Raw genomic sequence first — 23,265 nt, 5'->3', positions numbered from 1 at the left:
AGGGCGAAATGTCTTTTCGGCGTAAAGATAATGTATTGGCAATGAAGTGGAAAGATAAGAGAGATGTGTATACATTGTCTACAAGGCATCAAGCAACATTTGGTACGCATACTAAGAGAAATGGGTCTGTAGTATTGAAACCACTTCAGGTACTTGATTACAACCTCAATAAAATTGGAGTGGATATTGGAGACCAACGCCTGCAGTACAATCCGTTCCAGCACAGAACTGTGAAATGGTGGCGAAAATTATATTTCCATTTGCTGCTTATGGGAGTATCAAATGCATTTTGGCTGTACAATGCAGTGCACAGGAAGAATATTACAATAACAGACTTTATAACAGTGCTTGCAGTTCAGCTTGTTGAAGACGACACACTTGAATTCATTCCAAGAAATGAAGGAACTGTAGGTCGGCTAACAAAGAGACATTTTTTGCAGCACATACCTGCAACTACTAAGAAGTATGCTGCTCGTGTGTGTCACGTGTGCAGTTCCAGGAGCAAGAAACAGAGTGGCAAGGCTTCTCGCAAAGAGACACGATACGAATGTGAACAGTGTGGCGTTGCACTCTGCCTGGAACCTTGCTTTAAAATTTTCCACACTAAAAAACAATATGATTCTGTGTGAAATTTATATGTAATACTGTATACTATCAGAAACATGTAATGTAGTGCCACAATTTTGGTTAAAAATAAATCACAATTGTATTCCCTTATTCGTATGACTTTTTCTAAATTCTTAAAACATCTAAGTGATTTCTATAACTGTACCTTAAAGCTGTGCATTGTAAAGTAGTTTCTTTCACTCAGAATTAAAGTAGAAATGTGCAGCTTCAAGATGGTACCAAATTTGCCACAATCCAAACAGTAGATTTGATGCAGTAATTTTTTTAATATTGGTAAAATTGCCCGGTTTCTAGGGACGGGTGCATAAAATAGGCCTGGTACAGAGAGTGTTAAAATTGATACGAGTAAAGAGACAACACCTGAAATACAAACAAATCGAGGAGTAAAACCAGGGTGTAGCTTGTCACCAAAATTATTTAGTATGTATTTAGATGACATGATCAGGAAATGAAAAAAAAATAGAACACTACCAGGCATAAATAATGGAAGGAATAACTATATTAACATGACACTATTCGTGGATGATCAAGTTACCATACAATATAGCGAACGTAAACTACAGATACCATTACGTAAATTAAATAAGTGCAAGCTACAGTCTCAAAAGAAAAGCCATGGCCTAATTAGTTTTGCCCGGCGTACTTCAGCAATGCGAAGTGGTGTGGATTCAACAATTCGTTAGAAGTCCCCTGCAGAAATACGAGGTGCATTCAAGTTCTAAGGCCTCCGATTTTTTTTCTCCGGACTGGAAAGAGATAGAAACATTCGCATTGTTTTAAAATGAGGCCGCATTCATTGTCAATACATCCCAGAGATGGCAGCACCATACGGCAGATGGAATTTTACCGCCAGCGGCGAGAATGAGAACTGTTTTAAATACTTAAAATGGCGACGTTTTCCTTACTTGAACAGCGTGCAATCATTCGTTTTCTGAATTTGCGTGATGTGAAACCAATTGAAATTCATCGACAGCTGAAGGAGACATGTGGTGATGGAGTTATGTATGTGTCGAAAGTGCGTTTATGGGTGCGACAGTTTAATGAAGGCAGAACATTGTGTGACAACAAACCGAAACAATCTCGGGCTCGCACAAGCCGGTCTGACGACACGATCGAGAAAGTGGGGAGAATTGTTTTGGGGGATCGCCGAATGACTGTTGAACAGATCGCCTCCAGAGTTGGCATTACTGTGGGTTCTGTGCACACAATCCTGCATGACGACCTGAAAATGCGAAAAGTGTCATCCAGGTGGGTGCCACGAATGCTGATGGACGACCACATGGCTGCCCATGTGGCATGTTGCCAAGCAATGTTGACGCGCAACGACAGCATGAATGGGACTTTCTTTTCGTCGGTCGTGACAATGGATGAGACGTGGATTCCATTTTTCAATCCAGAAACAAAGCGCCAGTCAGCTCAATGGAAGCACACAGATTCACCACCACCAAAAAAATTTCGGGTAACCGCCAGTGCTGAAAAAATGGTGTCCATGTTCTGGGACAGCGAGGGCGTAATCCTTACCCATTGCGTTCCAAAGGGCACTACGGTAATAGGTGCATCATACGAAAATGTTTTGAAGAACAAATTCCTTCCTGCACTGCAACAAAAACGTCCGGGAAAGGCTGCGCGTGTGCTGTTTCACCAAGACAACGCACCCGCACATCGAGCTAACGTTACGCAACAGTTTCTTCGTGATAACAACTTTGAAGTGATTCCTCATGCTCCCTACTCACCTAACCTGGCTTCTAGTGACTTTTGGCTTTTTCCAACAATGAAAGACACTCTCCGTGGCCGCACATTACCAGCTGTGCTGCTATTGCCTCAGCGATTTTCCAATGGTCAAAACAGACTCCTAAAGAAGCCTTCGCCGATGCCATGGAATCATGGCGTCAGCGTTGTGAAAAATGTGTACGCCTGCAGGGCGATTACGTCGAGAAGTAACGCCAGTTTCATCGATTTCAGGTGAGTAGTTTATTAGAAAATAAAATCGGAGGCCTTAGAACTTGAATGCGCCTCGTACTGAGGCATGCTGCCTCTACAGCCATCCATCATTGCGAAAATATAGCCGGTGCAGGATTCTGTTCAGGAACTGACCTCTCCATTACGTCGCATAAATGTTCCATGGGAACATATTGGGAGATCTGTGTGGCGAAACTATTCTTTCGAATTGTCCAGAATTGTCCAACAACAGTGGTCGAGTGACGTAGCGTCTTGCCATCCATTAAAACTCCATCGTTGTTCGGGAACGTGACGTCCACGAATAGCTGCAAATGGTCTCCAAGTAGCCAAATATAACCATTTCCAGTAAATGATCGGTTCAGTTGGACCAGAGGATCCAGTAAATTCCACGTAAACACAGCCCACACCATTATGGAGCCACCACCAATCGGCACTGTGTCTTGTTGGCAACTTCGGTCCATGGCTTCTGGGGTCTGAGTCACACTCGAACCCCGCCAGCAGCTCTTACCTCTTGAAATCGGGAGTCGTCTGAGCAGGCCACCGCTTTCCAGTCGTCTAGTCTCCAATCGAATATGGCCACAAGCTGGGGAGGCGCATTGCAGGCGATGTTGTGCCTTTAGCAACGGCACTCGCATCGGGCGTCTGCCGCCAGAACCTATTAACGTCACATTTCACCGCACTAACCTTCTCCCATTGCTTCAGGGACAATGTTCTGATCTGTTTGTGTGCCATGGAGATGAATTCCGTCTGTTATTAATTTATTTGGAATAAATGTCTCCATTGCTTTCGATACTATTTCTTTGAATTTAAGTCACATCTGCGCCAGACATATGCAGTTAGTTAGGAAGGAGTGAATACTGCCTCATAGGAACACGTCAACTATATTTTAATCTGAACATATTATGCGTTTATTTTTGGCATGTTTGGGTGTTGCGGTAACCAGAGCCTGTACAACAACCATGTGGTAACTAATCCCTGTATCCGTCCCAATACTCCCTGTCTGCTCTGAGTTATTTGTCGCTAAGAGACCGAGTACGTTTTCGCAACTATTTACATTTCGAGTTTGCTCCTGTAATCACTGTTCCAAATAATTTTCGTATAAAGTATTTAATACGACATGGGGTCACATTTTATGCATACTACCGCCATTAAACACATAATTTCGCCAACCTATCAAGGATAAACTTAATTTACCGCGAAGGATGATTGTATGTCTGGGGTGTCTATTTGAAAGAAGATGCAAGTCTTCTTTGGACTGTTTAGCAAACCGTATCGTACGAATCGGGGGTTCTGTAAAAAGTGTAAGGAGGGTGTTTAGGTTTGTATGTTGGTAACGCCATGTAGCGCTCTGTATGAAAATCACTGGCTGTGCTGTGTGCAGTCTGTGGCTGGTTGCACTCACTGTTGGAATATTCGCAGGTGAGCCACCAGCAGTGGTGGATGTGGGGAGAGAGATGCCAGAGTTTTGAGCGGACGATCTGGACGTGTGTCCGGCAGAAAAAGGAAATTTGTTGAATTGGATGTCACAAAATTATATATTCAGAGGGGTCCAAAAAATTTATCCACTTTTTAAAAGGCCATGACTTGCAAACTAATTGACGGAGTTGTCTCATTTTTGGTGAAGGTGTAGCTTAAAAAAATGGTTCAAATGGCTCTGAGCACTATGGGACTTAACATCTGTGATCATCAATCCCCTAGAACTTAGAACTACTTAAACCTAACTAACCCAAGGACATCACACACATCCATGCCCGAGGCAGGATTCGAACCTGGGAGCGTAGCAGTCGCGCGGTTCCGGACTGAGCGCCTAGAACCGCGAGACCACCGCGGCCGGCCGGTGTAGCTTAAAGTCCAACAAAAATATCACTGCAGGTGTTCGAAATGGTCGCCATTAACATCCACACAGAAACGATGCTGCCGAACTGCAGCACGAACAACTGACTGCAACGTGTTCAGTTTGATATTTGCACATGAATGTACGATAGATTCTCGAAGTTCATCCAATGTGCGTGGCTTTTGTCGACAAACGATGTCCTTTAGTGTTCCCCACACGTAAAAGTCCAGAGGAGTTAGCTCTGGGGAACGTGGTGGATACTTCACAGCACCTCTACTGCCTATCTATCTTCCTGGTAGATTTTCGTCGAGGTACGCCCTAACACGATTTTGGTAGTGGGCTTGGGCACATTCTTGTTGAAAGCAAACTCTTCGATCTCCATACAAGTCTCGGATGGCAGGTAAAATGGATGTCTGAAGCTTCTGAAGGTATACGTCACCGGTAACTGTGCCGTCAAAGAAGAATGGCCCAATCAAACCCCGGTAAGACAACCCACACCACACATTTACTCCTAGTAAATTTAAGGCTCTGTCTACATGGACGTTCGAATTTTCGGCTGCCCAGTAGACGCAATTGTGGCGATTTACTGTACCATTGAGTTTGAACTGTGCCTCATCCGACCACACAATTGGAAACTCTTCATCGTTGCGCACCATGTTAGTAAACCCCTCGCAGTACTCCATTCTACGATCTGGGTCTTCTTCGTTCATTGCGTGTAGCAATTGTGGGATGTAGCACTTCCACTTTTCTGTCTTCAAAATTCGCTCTAACACTTGAGGGACTCACTCCAGGTTCTCGGGCACACTGTCTCACAGACATCTGTGGTGAGCGAGTGAATTGTTGTGACACACGACGGGAGTTATCTGGACTTGTTACTGTTACAGGTCGCCCAGATCGTTGTTTGTGTACATCTTTAACGCAGCCTCCGGCTTCAAATTTGTCTCGAATACAAAGAATGGCTAAACGTGTCGGTGGCTCTATTTGATACTCATTTCGCCATTGCCGTTGAACCTCATTAATGTTTTCGTACTTAAAATACCACTTCAGAACTGAATTCCTTTCATCGAATGTAAGCCTTGCGCCAGCCACGTTTACTCGAGTAACTAGGTGCAACTAAGATCAAACCGCTGACTATCTGGCGACTGTCATCTGACAAAACAGAACAACGCAATACAACGCCTGTGTGGCCATTGCCGGAATTACAAACTATTACACTGCGAAAGATGAGACAACTCCGTCAATTAGTTTGCCAGTTATGGACTTTTAAACAGTGGATGGATTTTTTTGGACCCTTTTGTATATATATATTATGACTTTTGAACGCTATTGAGGCAAATACATTGTTTGTTCTCTATCAAAATCTTTCATTTGCTAAGTATGCCTATCAGTAGTTAGTGCCATTAGTAGTTACAATCTTTCATTTAGTTGTCAGTATTGGCGCTCGCTGTATTGCAGTAGTTCGAGTAACGAAGATTTTTGTGCGGTAAGTGACTCATGAAAGGTATAGGTTATTGTTAGTCAGGGCCATTCTTTTGTAGGGATTATTGAAAGTCAGATTGCGTTGCGCTAAAAAAAAAGAAAAAAAATCTGTGTCAGTTTATTGATGATCAGAAAAAGTAAAGAGACAACTGTCTGAGTACGTTCAGTTTTACTCAGCTGTCTTTATATCAAATAACGTAGAAGTTTACCAGCACAGAATTCATAAGTTTTCTAAGGGGACGTTTCAAAAGGACCAACAATTAACTTATTCCGATTGTCAGGTATGACCTCTACCCTTACTAACTCATAGGAACTATGTACCTCAATTTCGCTACTTGTAACACCAACAAACACAACACAACCAAATGTATTTAATCTATCCTTTCTGAACACCGTCTGATCCCTTAGAAAAATTTCGGCTCAACCGATCCCGGGTTTTAGCCATCTTTCAGCACATACAACGATTTGGGTTTCAGCGCCTGGAGTCCTGGTTCTTTCTCAACGCAGCTAAAACACTTTTTTAATATAATACCTATGCTTCTTACGTCAACGCTGTTCTTGTGTTCGACCTGAACCCTTTGAGATCGAAACCCTTTTCGTTCTTTCCCGAGACACTCCAACCTAAATGACACCCCAGTGCTCTCCAGATATCCCCTGCTAACGTGCACCCGCTCCTTGTGGGTATCGGCACCATTACCTGTTAAACGGGACCCGATACCCCTCCATCCTACAGAGCAAGTCGAGGAATCGGCAGTCTACACGGACGCATAAGCGTCTTAGCCTCTGACTCAGACGTCCGCCCGGCTCTGTTCCACAGGTCCTCAGTACGGCATCTAACCACCACGACAGGTCGTGATCTCTGCCTTCATCTCGCTAGCAAGAGTGGCAGTCCTTACAAATTCAGCTAACCCCCTGAAACAAGAGAGAACTTCTTCTGACCCAAAGCATCACACGTAATTAGTACCGAAACAAATCACCCCCTGCAGTGGGAGATACCCTGTGCTCTTCAAGACATCCGGTTCAAAAGGTTCGAATGGCTCTAAGCACTATGGGACTTAACATCTGAGGTCATCAGTCCCCTAGAACTTAGAACTACTTAAACCTAACGAACCTAAGGACATCACACACATCCATGTCCGAGGCAGGATTCGAACCTGCGACCGTAGCGGTCGCGCGGTTCCAGACTGAAGCGCCCAGAACCGCTCCGGCAAGACATACGGAAGCACTCGTTGGATGACTCCTTCACCCCTCTCCCCAGACAGTTTGCACAACAGTATGCACACAGAGTTCACAGTGGATTTCTTTCCCTACTTGGCAGCCTTGTCCCAAAGGGGCACAATTACGCACCTGAGACTGGGGCTCCCAACTACCAACAATCCAACCCTTTGCGACTGCCCGGTTCCAGCAGCACAAGCGACATGTCACACCAATATTCAAGAAAGTTAGTAGGAGTAACCCACTAAATTACAGGCCCATATCATTAACGTCGATATGCAGCAGGATTTTGGAACGTACGAGGGCCGTTCAGAAAGTAACCTCTGGTTGATTTAAAAAAATACACCAAGTTAAATAAAAATATTTTAATATATACATCTTACAACTACATCTTTGCACTATTTTTCTACATAGTCTCCATTGCGATTGAGGCACTTATCGTATCTCCTCACAAGCTTTGAAATTCCTTCTGCATAAAAATCACCCGCTTGTGCCTGGAGCCAGCCTGTGACCGCATCTTTGAGCTCTTCGTCGTCATCAAACCGCTGTGACCCGAGCCATTTCTTCAAATGCATGAAGAGGTGATAATCACTTGGCGCCAGGTCTGGGCTGTAAGGTGGATGGTTGATAACGTCCCACTTGAAGGACTCAAGAAGGGCCGTTGTTCTGCGAGCAGAGTGAGGACGGGCGTTATCGTGCAAAAAAACGATACCGGAAGTCAGCATACCACGGCGTTTGTTCTGTATAGCCCGTCGTAACTTTTTTATTGTTTTACAGTACACGTCTTGATTAATGGTCGTACCACGTTCCATGAATTCAACCAACAACACCCCTTTGACATCCCAAAACACCGTTGCCATCAGTTTTCTGGCAGAAAAATCTTGCGAGGCTTTTCTTGGTTTGGTAGGCGAATTTGAATGTGCCCACATCTTCGATTGTTCTTTTGTCTCGGGGTTCACGTACTTAATCCAGGTTTCGTCACAGGTCACGATTCTGTTTACCAATGGTTCTCCTTCGTCCTCATAACGTGACAGAAAGTCTAATGCAGAGGCCATTCTTTGAGTTTTGTGGTGGTCGGTAAGAATTTTGGGCACCCATCGTGCACAGAACTTACGGTAACCCAATCTTGCTGTCACTATCTCGTACAAGAGAGTCTTAGAAATCTGTGGAAAACCAGTAGACAACTCCGACATTGAGAAACGTCGATTTTCACGAACTTTTGCATCAACTGTCTGAACGAGATCGTCAGTCACCAATGATGGTCTACCACTCCTCTCTTCATCACGAACGTTTTCTCGTCCACTTTTAAATAAACGTACCCATTCACGGACAACTCCTTCACTCATAACTCTCGGTCCGTACACGGCACAAAGCTCACGATGAATAGCTGCTGCAGAATATCCTTTGGCTGTAAAAAACCTTATGACAGCACGCACTTCACATTTGGCCGGGTTTTCTATTGCAGCACACATTTCAAACTGCCACAAAAACTAAACTAGCGCAGGTACGACGTTCACTCGACCACGGCTTGATGCCGACTGACCTGTTGAGTGCGTGAACGCACAGATGGCGTCGCTACTCCCCCCACAACCCGCACTGTGACCAATCGGAGGTTACTTTCTGAACCGCCCTCGTATATTGTGTTACAACATTACGAATTACCTCGAAGAAAACGATCTGTTGACTCACAGTCAACACGGATTTATAAATCATCGTTCTTGTGAAACACAACTAGCTCTTTACTCGCATGAAGTGCTGAGTAATATTGACAAAGGATTTCAAATTGATTCCGAATTTCTGGATTTGCGGAAGGCTTTTGAGACTGTACCACACAAGCGGCTTGTAGTGAAATTGCGTGCTTATGTGACTGGATTCGTAATTTCTCGTCAGAGAGGTCACAGTTTGTAGTAACTGACGGAAAGTGATCGAGTAAAACAGATGTGATTTCTGCTGTTCCCCAGTATAATGTTACTGGCCCTCTGTTTCTCCTTATCTATATAATGATTTTGGAGGAAATATGAGCAGCTGTCTAAGGTTGTTAGCAGATGACACTGTCGTTTATTGACTAGTAAAGTCATCAGACGATTAACACAAATTACAAAAGTATATAGAAAAGATATTTGTATGCTGCCAAAATTGGCAAGTCACCGTAAATAACGAAAAGTGGGAGGTTATCTACACCAGTGCTACAAGGAATGCGTTAAAAGTTGGTTATACGATAAATCCCTCAAATATAAATGCCGTGAATACCTAGACATTACAACTTAAGTTGGAAGGAACACACAGAAAATGTTGTAGGGAAGGGTAAATAAATTTTTTGGCAGGACACAGAAAATGTAAGAGATTTACTAAGGACACTGCCAACACTACGCTCGTCCATGCTGCGAGGTGTGGGATCATTACCAGATAGGACTGACGGAGTACATCTAAAAAGTTCAAAGAGGGGCCGCACGTTTCGTATTATCGCGAAACAGGGGAAAGAGTATCACTGAAATGACACAGTATTTGGGATGAACATCAGTAAAACAAAGGCGTCTTTCGATGGGGAGGAATCTTCTCTCGGAATTTCTAACACAAACTTTCTCCTCCGAATGTGAAAATATTTTGTTGGCGCCGACCTACATAGGAAGGAAAGATAACCACGATAAAATAAGGGAAATCAGAGCTCGTACGGAAAGATATAGGTGTTCCTTCTTTCCGCGCGTTGTAAGAGATTGGAACACTAGAAAATTGTGAAGGTGGTTCGATGAAACCTCTGCCAGACAGTTAAATGTGATTTGCAGAGTATCCATGTAGATGTAGATGTAGACTGCATCTGGCTCAAATTCTGTACCAGCCACCGACAGCGGCTTGAATCGGGTTGTCAGTCGACCTGAAAAGCCTTCCGCTGTCTGCAACACATTCGAGCGATCTGCCACTCGAAGACGAAGACGGGTGAGGATCCATCCGCAGCGCGGGTAGTAATCATGGCGTTCACAGTAGTCGACCGACCGGGGGACTCATTTGATGCACCGGACTTTCCTCAGATGCCAGCGTGCGACCTTCCACGTTCGGTTTAAGATAAGAAGCTCATACTAAACGTCGCAAACCAAAGCTACATATTTCATGTATTGTTGTTTATATTTTACGTGATTAGGATAATTTTGAAGTTTAATACACTACTGGCCATTAAAATTGCTATTCAGAGCATTCACACAAGGTTGCCGCCGGTGGCGACACCTACAACGTGCTGACATGAGGAAAGTTTCCAACCGATTTCTCATACACAAACAGCAGTTGACGGACGAAGCCAAGTGAAACGTTGTTGTGATGCCTCGTGTAAGGGGGAGAAATGCATACCATCACGTTTCCGACTTTGATAAAGGTCGTATTGTAGGCTATCGCGATTGCGGTTTATCGTAGCGCGATCCTATGACTGTTAGCAGAATAGGAATCGGTGGATTCAGGAAGGTAATACGAACCGCCGTACTGGATCCCAACGGCCTCGTATCACTAGCAGTCGAGATGACAGCCATCATTTTCCGCAAGGCTGTAACGGATCGTGCAGCCACGTCTCGATCCCTGAGTCAACAGATGGGGCCGTTTGCAAGACAACAACCATCTGCACGAAAAGTTAGACGAAATTTGCAGCAGCATGGACTATCAGCTCGGAGAACATGGCTGCGGTTACCCTTGACGCTGCATCACAGACATGAGCGCCTGCGATGGTGTACTCAACGACGAACCTGGGTGCACGAATGGCAAAACGCCATTATTTCGGATGAATCCAGGTTCTGTTTACAGTATCATGATGGTCGCGTCTGTGTTTGGCGACATCGCGGTGAACGCACATTGGAAGCGTGTATTCGGCAACTCCATACCCGGCGTGATGGTATGGGGTGCCATTGGTTACATGTCTCGGTCACCTCTTGTTCGCATTGACGGCACTTTGAACAGTGGACGTTACCTTTCAGATGTGTTACGACCCGTGGCTCTACCCTTCATTCGATCCCTACGAAACCCTACATTTCAGCAGGATAATGCACGACCGCATGTTGCAGGTTCTGTACGGGCCTTTCTGGATACAGAAAAAGTTCGACTGCTGCCCCGTCCAGCACATTCTCCAGATCTCTCACCAACTGAAAGCGCCTGGTGAATGGTGGCCGAGCAACTGGTTCGTCACAATACGCCAGTCACTACTCTTGACGAGCTGTGGTATCGTGTTGAAACTGCATGGGCAGCTGTACCTGTACACGCCATCCAAGCTCTGTTTGACTCAAAGTTTAGGCATGTCAAGGCCGTTATTACGGCCAGAGGTGGTTGTTCTGGGTACTGATTTCTCAGGATCTATGCATCCAAATTAGGTGAAAATGTAATCACATGTCAGTTCTAGTTTAATATATTTGTCCAATAAATACCCGTTTATTATCTGCATTCCTTCTTGGTGTAGCAATTTTAATGGCCAATAGTGTACGAAAATACCTAAATTTATCTAGAACCAAGTTCTGATAGATATGTTCGTGCAGTGCTCTGCTCTGGAAAGAAAGATGACTTTGGACTTAAGGAGGCCTGGCGTATGTAAAATTCCCGTCTATTCGCATGGTTCAGGATAGATATGTGAAACATCGCTATCAGATGAGGCTACAACAGTAGGAAAATTCGGCGGTAAACAGAACATTGCTTAAACGAGGAACACCTGCTGAAACTTGACAAAACATTTCCGGTTTTTGCAACAGTGTTTTTAAGACCTTTGAAAATAGGTTGGCAGACAGAGACCTTTGAAAATAGGTTGTCAGACAGTCTGATTAATAAAGATGATCGCTTCCTTCAAGCAAGACATGGAACTCTGTACTACCCCCTATCAAAGCAGAACGTTCTTCGGTGCTGCCAGTCCATATGAACTAGTCTCTGAGTGCGATTTGTCATTGCCTCCAATGTTACCCGCCACGTGCCCACTGTTTGTGGCCAGTGATAGTTGCGTGCGGCACATGCGCCGTGTACGGTACGGAGACCTATACAGGGCGACGAATTAAAGTCTTGGCATCAGTTTTCAGCGGGAATTAGCAACAGCAGCGTTCTTCTGAAGACTGCGGAGAGCTGGGTAACCGAAATACCGAATCAAGTTGATTTTGGGATCAGGCAGAAAACGTGATGAGACTTTCATGAATGAGTCAATTTCGTAATGTGTTTCTGAGAAATACAAATGATTTAAATTTCTTGCCCTAAAAATGTAATCTTTGATTTTTCTCTCGCTCTTCGTCGCGAGATTTGAAAGGAAGAGTCTTGTGGAAGACTTCTGTGAGAAGCATACGTGATTCTGTATGTGATTCGTGGGTCTGTCATCTCAGAGTTCCCAAGCAAAAAGGACCTAATTATTATTATTTTGTAGGTAAAAAGGCCCACATAAATAAACAATCCTGGACAATTACAGTTTATTCGTGCAAGAAGGACTTGACACCAACATAACGCTGAGAAGAAGACACGAAAACAGTGAAACGAGGTTGATATACTATTTTATTCCAATTAAAAATGGCGAACACCCACGCAGTAGATTTGTCATGAGATATTTATTCGTTATTTAAACGACATGTTAGGATTCCCGAAGGAACTATTGTTCTGAGTCTCCACTGCCTGGCAGTCCAATTCATGTCATCCATTTCAATAATCAGCCGCATAACTGACAAGCGTTGAGGATTGCTTACTCTGCGCGTGCTTTGTTCTGCTGTGAGACGCATACAATTTTATCTATGACTGATGATGTTATTCCCGACATTGCTGTCTCTGACGCACGCGTGATTACTCCACAGTAAGTCTACTAGCGACTCACCTTGGAAATGAAAGAATATCCGGACAAATATCAGAAGAAGGTAGAATACTATCCCGGATGCACTACAGAATGAGCAAGAATATTCCAGCCGCCCGAAAACTTCAAGAAAAAGATGAACGGCGTGACAGATAGTGCAACAGATACATTTCCGTATTCATAAATAATTTGTATTTAATTTTAGCCGTTCAGGCAGGAACACTCCCGTCTTTATAGACATGTCGATCTGGAAGTCGCCTCTGCGCACGTCCATTGCCCCAAGCCTCATAAAGTGTCACTCTGGCCAACAATCAATAACACGGCTAGCCCTTGGTATCTCACCGTGTCGCAGTCTGTGGGGAGGAGATATCGTCTTCCTGCTTCCGAAGATTACATCCCATCGGCTGACAAGTGCTGGTAGGGGCATAGTCAGATAGGACGTTCCACCAGCGTTGTCAATCCGTACCTGACTTGCTATGATGTGAAGTTCAGCAAGTAGGCGTATATCGGTGCCTGTCGTTTTCTACCAGCACCTACTGAGTGGAGAGTCTTTGCTGTTAAACAAGCAGCACTTTCCGATTTCGTAACCTGAAGTTCAAAAACTTCCGTTTTCGTATGCTTCTGTAGCAAAGGAAGCTATTTGCTTCAGCACATCTAGTAAGAAATATTTACATTCAAGAGGACTAAGAAGTAATGGATGGTTTATCTCTCTTGGAAGGACATTGTAAGGTTCCAGTTTCTCAGCTTAAAATATTTATTGAACATTTCAACAGCTGTCTCGGAAGTTTTCCATTTTCAAGTACCTGCGTATTCAAAGTTTGAGAACTACAATGCGTTATTATTCTACAGGAACTTTAAACTTCATATTTTTACAAGTGAAGAAGTTCGTGAATTATTGAGGTATAATTGAAATTGCAGTCATAATTTTCATTATCATGAATTACACAAACAATTATGGTGTAATTAATTTTTATACACTAAAGTGCCAAAGAAAAGTATGAAGTAGTGCTGGATGGAACTGACACCATGAATCCCTCAGGGATTGCAAAGCATCCCAGATATACTCAATAATGTTCATGTCTGGGAAGTTTTTTGGCAAACTGAAGTGTTAAAACTCAGAAGAGCACTCTGCAGCGATTCTGGACATTTAGGGTGACGCATTGTCTTGTTGTAAATGCTCAAGTACATCTGAATGCACAGTGGATGTGAATGGATGCAGGTGATCAGACAGGTTGCTTATGTACGTTTCACCTGTCAGAGTCGTATCCAGAAGTATCAGAAGTCTCATATCATACCAATTGCACACGTCCCACACCATTACAGTGTCTCCACCAGCTTGAACAGTCTCCTGCTGACATGCAGGGTCCATGGGTTAATGAGGTTGTCTCCATACCCGGACACATCCATCCCCTCCATACAATTTGAAACGAGACTCGTCCGACCACACAACATGTTTTCAGCCATCAACAGTCCAATCAGAGCAGTACATGTCCCATTTTAGGCAAACGTTATTTGTTCTACTAGACCTTTCTGTAAACAATACGTACTATACAAGAAAACGTAACAGAAGTATTAAATTAAAGGTGAACGAGATTCAAATTTTAGTATTCAACGTTAGGCGTTGAAATAGTGTCTACCAATAGACTCAACTGATAACTTTCCGAATATTATTTGTAATTCATGTGCAAACATATTTGTGTACACAATATTGAGGAGGATTTTCATATCTCACTACTACCAGAAGTGTATAAGTATTCGTTATTTTTTCACTTATTTATACTTTCAGAAACAGCTCATAACCGATATTTCGAGGGCGGTGCCAACGTCTGTCACAAGTGGGCACTGAAACAATTCAATGGCGAAATTTGAATTTTTTTTTATCATTGATTTTGTGTTTGCGTCGAAATACTGATAATTATGGCCGCTAAATCCAAACCAGTGTTGCCTGTCTGACAGAACAGACGCCACACGCATATAGTACGGCTCATAACCGAGTTTGCACGGTAGGTCTATTCAGCTCAGTTTTGTTTCAGGACACCACTTTTCATTTACAGAACCTAAAATTTGATTCTTTGTGAACTGTAGTCGAAAGGAAAAAATCGACGATCTATAACAGGAGATATACAATTAAAACATATTTTCTACTGCCAAGACTATTTTAATCATCATCTAGAAGTAGATCTCTATATTATCGTTAAAAGTCCATGAAACTCGATAATAAAACGCTATAAACAAATAAAAACAAGAAAAGAATAGGATAATACAAAACACTACTAAAACCATTGGTTTGTATCTCCTACCTTTCCTACTGATAGTCCACATACGACTATTTAAGAATAGGTTTCGGTGGTAGAAAGAAAATCAATAACAACAGCTATCTGAAATAATACAACTTACACTGTTAATTACATTCAAAGAATGTATCGGCGAACCCCTTTTGCTGCATCATTTTCGTACTTGTTTTTAGATTTTTATCAAACACTTTGCAATTTTGCTCTTCATGAAGTCGAGAACTTGGCTGAAGATGTCCGTTTCCTTGCCTACCTTTCTTTACTATTTGTTGCCTGATTTTTAATTGTATCTCTCTGAAGTTCTCATAATGCCGAATAAAAAGTTAGAAAGTTACAGGCCATTCGGCCAGCTTTCCAGCTCCCCCAGTATTCTTGTGTGGATTGACTCTTCAACGTTCTTTCTATATGTGAGGCTTAACGCTAGTCGAGTGACTGCTTCACTATCATCCGTCTGTTCCTTCCCACATAAATACCAACTTGTTTACAGTCTTAAAAAACACCGAATAAATACCAATGTATTTCTAGTCACCGTTCTAAAGCACCATGTCAGGCTTAATTCAGAAACGACTGTTTTCTTCAGGGACTTTTTTTGCAAAGGATCTTTAAACTCGTTTTTATTGCACCTCCCAAACTTCTTCTTCTGTAGTGCTGCAGCCCTTGGTGAGCATGGGCTTCTTCAACAATCTTCCTCCACACTTCTCGGTTATTTGCTGCTCTTTTCCACCCCCGGACTCCCATACTGGTGATATTATTACCTCGTTGATCGATCTTCTTTTAGGTCTCCCTTTTCGCCTAGCTGAATGGATCACACCTTTCAACACTTTCTTTGGAATTGTATCCTCTGCCATTCTCTCCAAGTGCCCTAGCTATCGTATTCGCTGTGAGTTCACAAACTCTACTGCCTTGTATCAACTCTTGTAATTCGGCGTTGTAGCGTATTCTCCAGCCTTCTTCCTCCCTTATTGGCCCATAGATTTTGCGTTGTATTTTCCGCTCAATGGTTCTTAGTACATTTTTATCGTGTTGTCGACGTCCATACCTCTGACCCGTATGTGGTAACTGGGCGGACTAGGGAATTATATATTATGTTTCGTTTTTCTTGTAACAAGGCTACTTTTGAAAAGTTGCATGTTTGCAAAGTAAGCTCTGTTTCCTGCTTGTGTTCTTTCCCTTACAGCCTTTCCAATACTGTTATCATTTGTTATTAGGGCTTCCGAGTAGTTAAAAGGGGACACTCATTTGAAGAACTTCCCATTGATGTTTCTGTTTTTAGGGGTTCTTCTGGCCTCAGATTGTGACATTACCATATATTTTGTTTTGTTTTCATTTACTATGAGGCCAATTTTTAAGGCTTCTGTTTCTATTGCCCGGTATGTTTCTAGGAGTGTATTAGTATTTCTTCCTACTTTAGCAATGTCATCAGCGTATGCACATATCTGACTAGTTTACATAGATATGGTGCCTCTTTTGTTGATTTTATTTACTACACTATGCAGGGCTATATTGAATAGGACAGTGGAGAGACTATCACCTTGCTTCACACCTTTATTAAAGTAAAAGCTTTCACTTTTTCTGCTAAGGACCTTTGCTTTTGCTCTTGTCTCTGTCATTGTCATTTTGATTAGTCATTACTTTAGCAAATATACCAACTAGTTTCAGTACTCTGTATAGTTCTTGCCGATTCATGCTGTCAAACGCTTGTTCGAAGTGGATGAATAGGAAGTGCAGATCTATATCATATTCATAGAACTTTTCCATCATTTGTCTTATCACAAATATTTGATCAGTTGCTCCTCTATCTGGTCGAAAGCCACACTGATATTCCCCTAGTATGCCTTCTGCACATTTATGTATCCTTTCGTTTAATATACTTCTGAAGATCTTATAATTTGTGCTTAGGAGTGTTATACCTCTATAGTTTTCACACGCTGTTCTGTACCCTTTCTTATAAAGGGGGTTATTATTCTAATTTTCCAATTATCTGGCATAGATTCTGTTTCAAATATATCTGATATTATTGTGTGTAGTCCCTTTATTACAGCCTCACCATCAGTTTTTATTAATTCAGCAATTATGCTGTCGTCCCCAGGGGCTCGATCGTTTTATGACTTGTGCACAGCCTGGGAGACCTCTTGTAGTGTTGTTGGCTTTATTGCCTCATTGGTTTCATTGTCTACTTCCAGCTCCAATCTTTCCTCCTGTGCAGCTGTCTCTTCATCTTCTATGCTGGTGCTCAGTGTATCTTTGAAATACTCTGCCCATCTTCCCACTATATGTTCCTCCTCCTTTATCATTTTCCCATCTTTACTGGAACAGGCCATTATTTTCGGTTCTTAATTTTGCCTGTGGCATGATAGAACTTTCGTATTTCAATGTGTTCCTTCAATTCTTGTAGTTCTTATTCGACTCTCTTTTCTTTCTCTTGCACAGTCTGTTAGCTCTTCTCCTTAATTCTCTATATTGTTCCACATTATTTCTAGTTTCTCTCTGTAGCACTTTTGTTCTTGCCATGTTGTTTTCCTCTATTGCTGACCTGCAATCTTCATCAAACCATTCCTGAGTTCTTCTATTCCTTCTTATTCCTATTATTTCCTTTGCAGTATCCTTAATGGCTTTTCCAGTCCTGTTCCACCTTTCATATACTCATACTGCAATCTCTTCATTACTCAACTTTCTGCTTAGTGTTACATGGTATTTTTTTACTTCATCAGGGATGTTCAGTTTGTCTGTATCCCATTTCATCATCTTTCATATTCTGTTGCCATTTGTTAGTGACAGTTTCTCTCTCAATACTGATTTTATCACAAAGTGGTCTGAATCACAGTTTCGTCCTCTGCAGCTCCGTACATCTGAAACTGACGTGGGGTGGCGTGCGATCACTGAAATATGGTCAATCTGATTGACTACTCCATTGGCTGCAGACTTCCAAGTACCCAGATGGATCCTTTTGTGTGGAAAGAAGGTACGTTAAATAATCATATTATTCCTTGCTGGGAATTGGCATAGTAAGTCTCCATTCTCGTTGTTTTCTTCATGTAGTGAATATTTTCCAGAAACTCCATATGAATGTTCATTTCTCCCTATCTTTGCATTAAAATCTCCTATTACTAGCATCAGGTCATATTTTGTACTGCGCAGCATACTTTTTCCAAGTCTCTGTAGAAATGTTCTTTAATTATACCTCCCAATACATTGCATTAATATACACTTTATCCTACCGACCCATACCACTGTTTAAAACAAAACTGGGCCTTCGTTGTTGAATCAGCATTCTTTTTCGTGCGTGAGGATATTTGTTTTGTTGCAAATGGATTACCTGCCTGACCTAGTTGACAGGTAGGTATAACTTCTCCGAACACAAATGTATTGAAGAAGTAACTGCTCACAAATTCTCTCTGAACGTCGTATTAATGCAATAAAAGATAATACGGGCATTTACATGCCCGTTATAACTTAAGTGACTGCATGTTTAAGGACGTCTTTCTAGAGCAGTGGTTCCCGACCTTTCTTAGACCATTACGCCTGATTGCAATTAGGCATTAGCTAATACACCCGCCTTCTCACCCAACGTCTGTTACCCTCCCCCACATTATCACAAACTTTAGCTCCTAACTAAACTGTAGAATGAAAGACTTTTCTTGGAACACTTTTATTTTTAAAATGAGGAAAGAGGAATGATATTCAGTTTGTGTGTATAAGTGTGTGTGTATGTGTGTGTGTGTATTAGAATAAATGACGAAGGAAAGCGTGGTGCATCAAAAGTGCTACTCGCAGCTCCTTCTGAGATAAGAATGCCAACTACCGACAGTGAGGGCACACACTTGTTGGAAAACATACTTCCCTTGCACTGCTCCTCTCTATTGTGGCAATTGCTTGAGATGCACACTGCAGCCCATTTGAAATCAACCAAGGTAAGATGTATGCACCACACTTACTATTCGTAAATCATTTGATAACGGCACTCCTTAGTCCTGAACTAGCAGAAATTGGCTGACTACATTCACTAATAATAATAATGTGTACAGCTCCATAGTAGCCATTATTTAGTTACTGCTGTGTCGTGTTTTCAATTAATTCATTTATCTGTTTCTAAGCGAGTCATGATGCAATGCTGGACTGCCACAGATACTATGTACAATTTGGAGAATACATTTTCTTGAGATACTTAGCATTTGTCACGTATATGTATCACCTTTGTCATCAGCGATGTACAGGATAAAGCACAACACATGTATGTAGTGGGTGGACTACTTGAAGGACCTGTAACCTTCATTGCATTAATACAACTACCTGAGGAAAAGCAATTATTGATAACTTATATAATCAATATCAAAATCGTACAAAATTATGATAAAAGTAATGATATTTTCAAAATAAACTAGTTTCTTGATGAAACTGTATAGAATCGATTGCTTTTTACCCCTCAGATAATTTCATTTTATCGCTTAGGGAGTAATTACCTGCAGATGCATTAGCTTTATGCACACACAAATCAGATACAACGTTTTCTTTCATTTGCTTTCGCTCTAACGCATGGCTTACAACATATTTTAGTCCCAAAAGCGTACTGTATCGGCATAAGTCACTAAATGTATGTAATACGCTCTTAATAAAATTTATCATCTTTCAGTATGTGTGAATTTTCATTGTTTTTTGTATCAGGATTGAGAATCAAAATTTATGCTACTGCTGTTTCATAAGTGTCCATGTAAAGATCAAATCTGGAAACTTTTGCTTCTAGCTAGACATTTTTAGTAGATTTACTCTTATTTCTGTATAATAAAATGAAATGCAGTAGTAAGAAGTAAATAACTGTTAAAATAATGGTAATATAAACAAAGACTTAGGACTTATACTCCCTCTCCAATTATTAGCAGGGACATCAGATAAACTTCTTGAAATATTGAAGTGTACTGATGATGGTATGTCTGAGAATAGTTTGGTTGTTGCTCTGCTACCACCCGCCAGTGCTACAGATGATCTGAGACGAAGCCTTCGGTGATGTAGAAGTCCTAATACTAACGTAGATTGTATTTTCCTTATTTCTTTACTTTATTTCCTTTTCTGTGTGACTTGCTTCTCAGAAATATTCAGACCACAGGTACAGTGAGAACCAACCGAATTGGCAAAGATTGTAATCTACAGAAGGGAGATGGATTAAAAATGTAGCCCAGAGGGATATTTGACTTCAGGTCTCACACTTCAGTCAATACAGGGTTTTGTCCACCTACGCTCAATGGAGCACGTTATCATGATTTCATAGTGGCTACTCTACCTGTGCTGCTAGAACATGTGCCTTTACAAGTACGACACAACATGTGGTTCATGCACGATGGAGCTCCTGCACATTTCAGTCGAAGCGTTCGTACGCTTCTCAACGACAGTTTCGGTGACCGATGGATTGGTAGAGGCGGACCAATTCCATGGCCTCCACGCTCTCCTGACCTCAACCCTCTTGACTTTCATTTATGGGGGCATTTTAAAGCTCTTGTCTACGCAACCCCGGTACCAGTTGTAGATACTCTTCGTGCTCGTATTGTGGACGGCTGTGATACAATACGCCATTCTCCAGGGCTGCATCAGCGCATCAGGGATTCCATGCGACGGAGGGTGGATGCATATATCCTCGCTAACGGAGGACATTTTGAACATTTCCTGTAACAAAGTGTTTGAAGTCACGCTGGTACGTTCTGTTGCTGTGTGTTTCCATTCCATGATTAATGTGATTTGAAGAGAAGTAATAAAATGAGCTCTAACATGGAAAGTAAGCGTTTCCGGACACATGTCCACATAACATATTTTATTTCTTTGGGTATGATGAATGTTTCCTGAAAGTTTGGCCGTACCTTTTTGTAACACCCTGTATATGCACGGAATGACAACAGCATGGTGATAGTGCCTACAGATTTTGATACTACAAATTAAACTCAATCAGTAACGTGATCTTCACGTCAGTAGAAGACACCAATAGCAATTCAGTAACCAAGAGCCATTTACCACTACAACAAGTTTATGAGTGGAAATGATGGAGCTGATCAAGGCGTTTCACTCCGTAGAGTATGTATCAGGGGTAAGAAATGGTACTTCCACATTATTACACGTTTTGTCGTTGTAGTTGTGCAAAGTGTATGACAGAACAGGCGTAAGTTGGACCACATGCCATTTCATCGATGAATCGTCACTGCAGTTTGGAGTCAAACTGTCGTGTTGCTATGCAAAGAGTAACATCATCTACAATTGAAGATATTGATTCTAGATGTGACATGCTGGAACTTGGTACTGGATCCTTTGACAAGAAAGAAGAAACAATTTCATTGTTGCCAGTGTCAGAAAAAAATTAGAACAGAGTGCGTTAAATGTAGTGTATCACTTCATGTTTCTTGTTTCATACCGTTCCACACTAAACAGTGAGGCGCTTAAATAGTGACACTGTGTCGAGTGCTTGTATATATAGGTGTACTCCTTGGAGAAGGTGGGGTACTTTCCGAAAACTATGCATATATAAGGTGCAAAACTATTATGTATATGTAACTTCTATTATAAGCGATTAATTGAATTTTTCATTAAAATTCGAACAAATAATAGTTCAGCGTGATCTGGGTAAAAGTACTTCTCTTCAGTCTTATGACAGTTTGTGTTGGTTTCACCGAAAGTTATCTACACACAGATCTACCCAAAATTCGCGTTTCGTATTGCCTCGTGCTCGCATTCCCAACATGAAAAACTCCTTGCTGCGTTTGTGAATCTTTGAAGGACGTAGAAATCATCTTCTGGGAACTGATAACTGCTGAACTAAACAGCTGATGTAGATCTTATAATACCACGTATATTTATCAATAAAAATGTATACTGGAACACAGCTGGAACCCCTCAATATAAAACTTTTCTTAAGTACTTTGACTCATTTAGAACGTACTTGTTGTCAATACATACAGAAATGGCAACAAGGAGCATTTTTACAGAAAACTGTGCGTTGAACCGACGCACATCCTTAGATTCTCAATCATGGTAAGTGTATCACGAAGCGTGTTGCTAACAGTAAGAGCCATTGTTATAATCTCTAGAGCATGGCAGCAGCTACACATTAGTAACAAATAAAACTGGTACACCTAACGCACTCCTTTCGCCAATAATGCTGAGTGATTGAGACGAATTTAAACTACTCTAGACGATAATCTAAACGTGACGAAAACACACATCTTCTTCATGTTTGAGTTTAAAAGATTACTTTCCATTTCTTTATTGCGATAATTTCATTAATCTTTCTTTATTGTGTTACTTACATTAATCGTATCTGAGGGAGGATAAGAGCAATTGTGTATTAAACAGTAAAGTCTGGGACTTACTCAAGGAAGTCTTACGCGTCGTTTGCGAAACTCAAAATACTTGGCTATAAGACAGTTATGCATATGTCGAAAGTCAACAAAGGCGTATATTAGCAACGAGCCATACCTATCTGTGTTCTGGTATACGTATGACTCTACTCTTCCTTTGACGAAATGTTAAGTATTACTTTCAGACCCCAATGTATTGAATTCTTCGTGAAATCTGTACACACACTCATAATGTAAGTCCTCTAATTAGTCGTGCAGCTGTAATTATTCGTCATCGTAGCATGTTCAAAACCACAACAGATACAGTGCTAATGAAACGCAAGCAATTCCACCAAACTCGTGCAATGAAAAGGAACCGATAGATGTGTTTATCTCACAGCGAAGATAGCCTTGGATTTCTGCAGCAAGTTTCTCTTACTGATTTTTATTTTTCTATTCTCTTGAATTTACTGACGTACAATTAGAATCGTATATAGAATAATCCACACCCATATGCTGCAAAAAGAGAATGTGTGCAATATCTTCAGATTATGTGAAAGTATCCACAAAGCCACGCACATATAGTTGAAGAATGAATCTTGTCTGGCGCCCACTGTAGTCGGCAGTGAATACCTTACTAAGACGGTTGTTATGAATGAATGAATGAATTCTGCTATCATTGTTCCTCACTGTCTTACCGTAATTTACTAACAAGAACTGGAATGATTGTCTTCACATTTGCTACTGTCTTGTCAGAATAAATCG

At 41.7% G+C, this 23,265-nt stretch overlaps 1 protein-coding gene across 1 annotated transcript in view; it reads left to right on the top strand.

The window, feature by feature from the left end:
- Nucleotides 1-14,765, top strand: part of LOC126204211 (trypsin delta-like) — a 35,645-nt gene extending 20,880 nt beyond the window's left edge. The window contains exon 4 of the mRNA XM_049938609.1: nucleotides 14,683-14,765. Coding sequence (XP_049794566.1) covers nucleotides 14,683-14,765 — 83 coding nt within the window. The remainder of the gene's footprint in view (nucleotides 1-14,682) is intronic.
- The last annotated feature ends 8,500 nt before the right edge of the window (nucleotides 14,766-23,265 follow it).

This window comes from Schistocerca nitens, chromosome 9, assembly GCF_023898315.1.
Source record: "Schistocerca nitens isolate TAMUIC-IGC-003100 chromosome 9, iqSchNite1.1, whole genome shotgun sequence".
Classification (NCBI taxonomy): domain Eukaryota; kingdom Metazoa; phylum Arthropoda; class Insecta; order Orthoptera; family Acrididae; genus Schistocerca; species Schistocerca nitens.
Note: the sequence above shows the minus strand (reverse complement) of the source record. Positions and strands in the feature narration are given on the sequence as shown.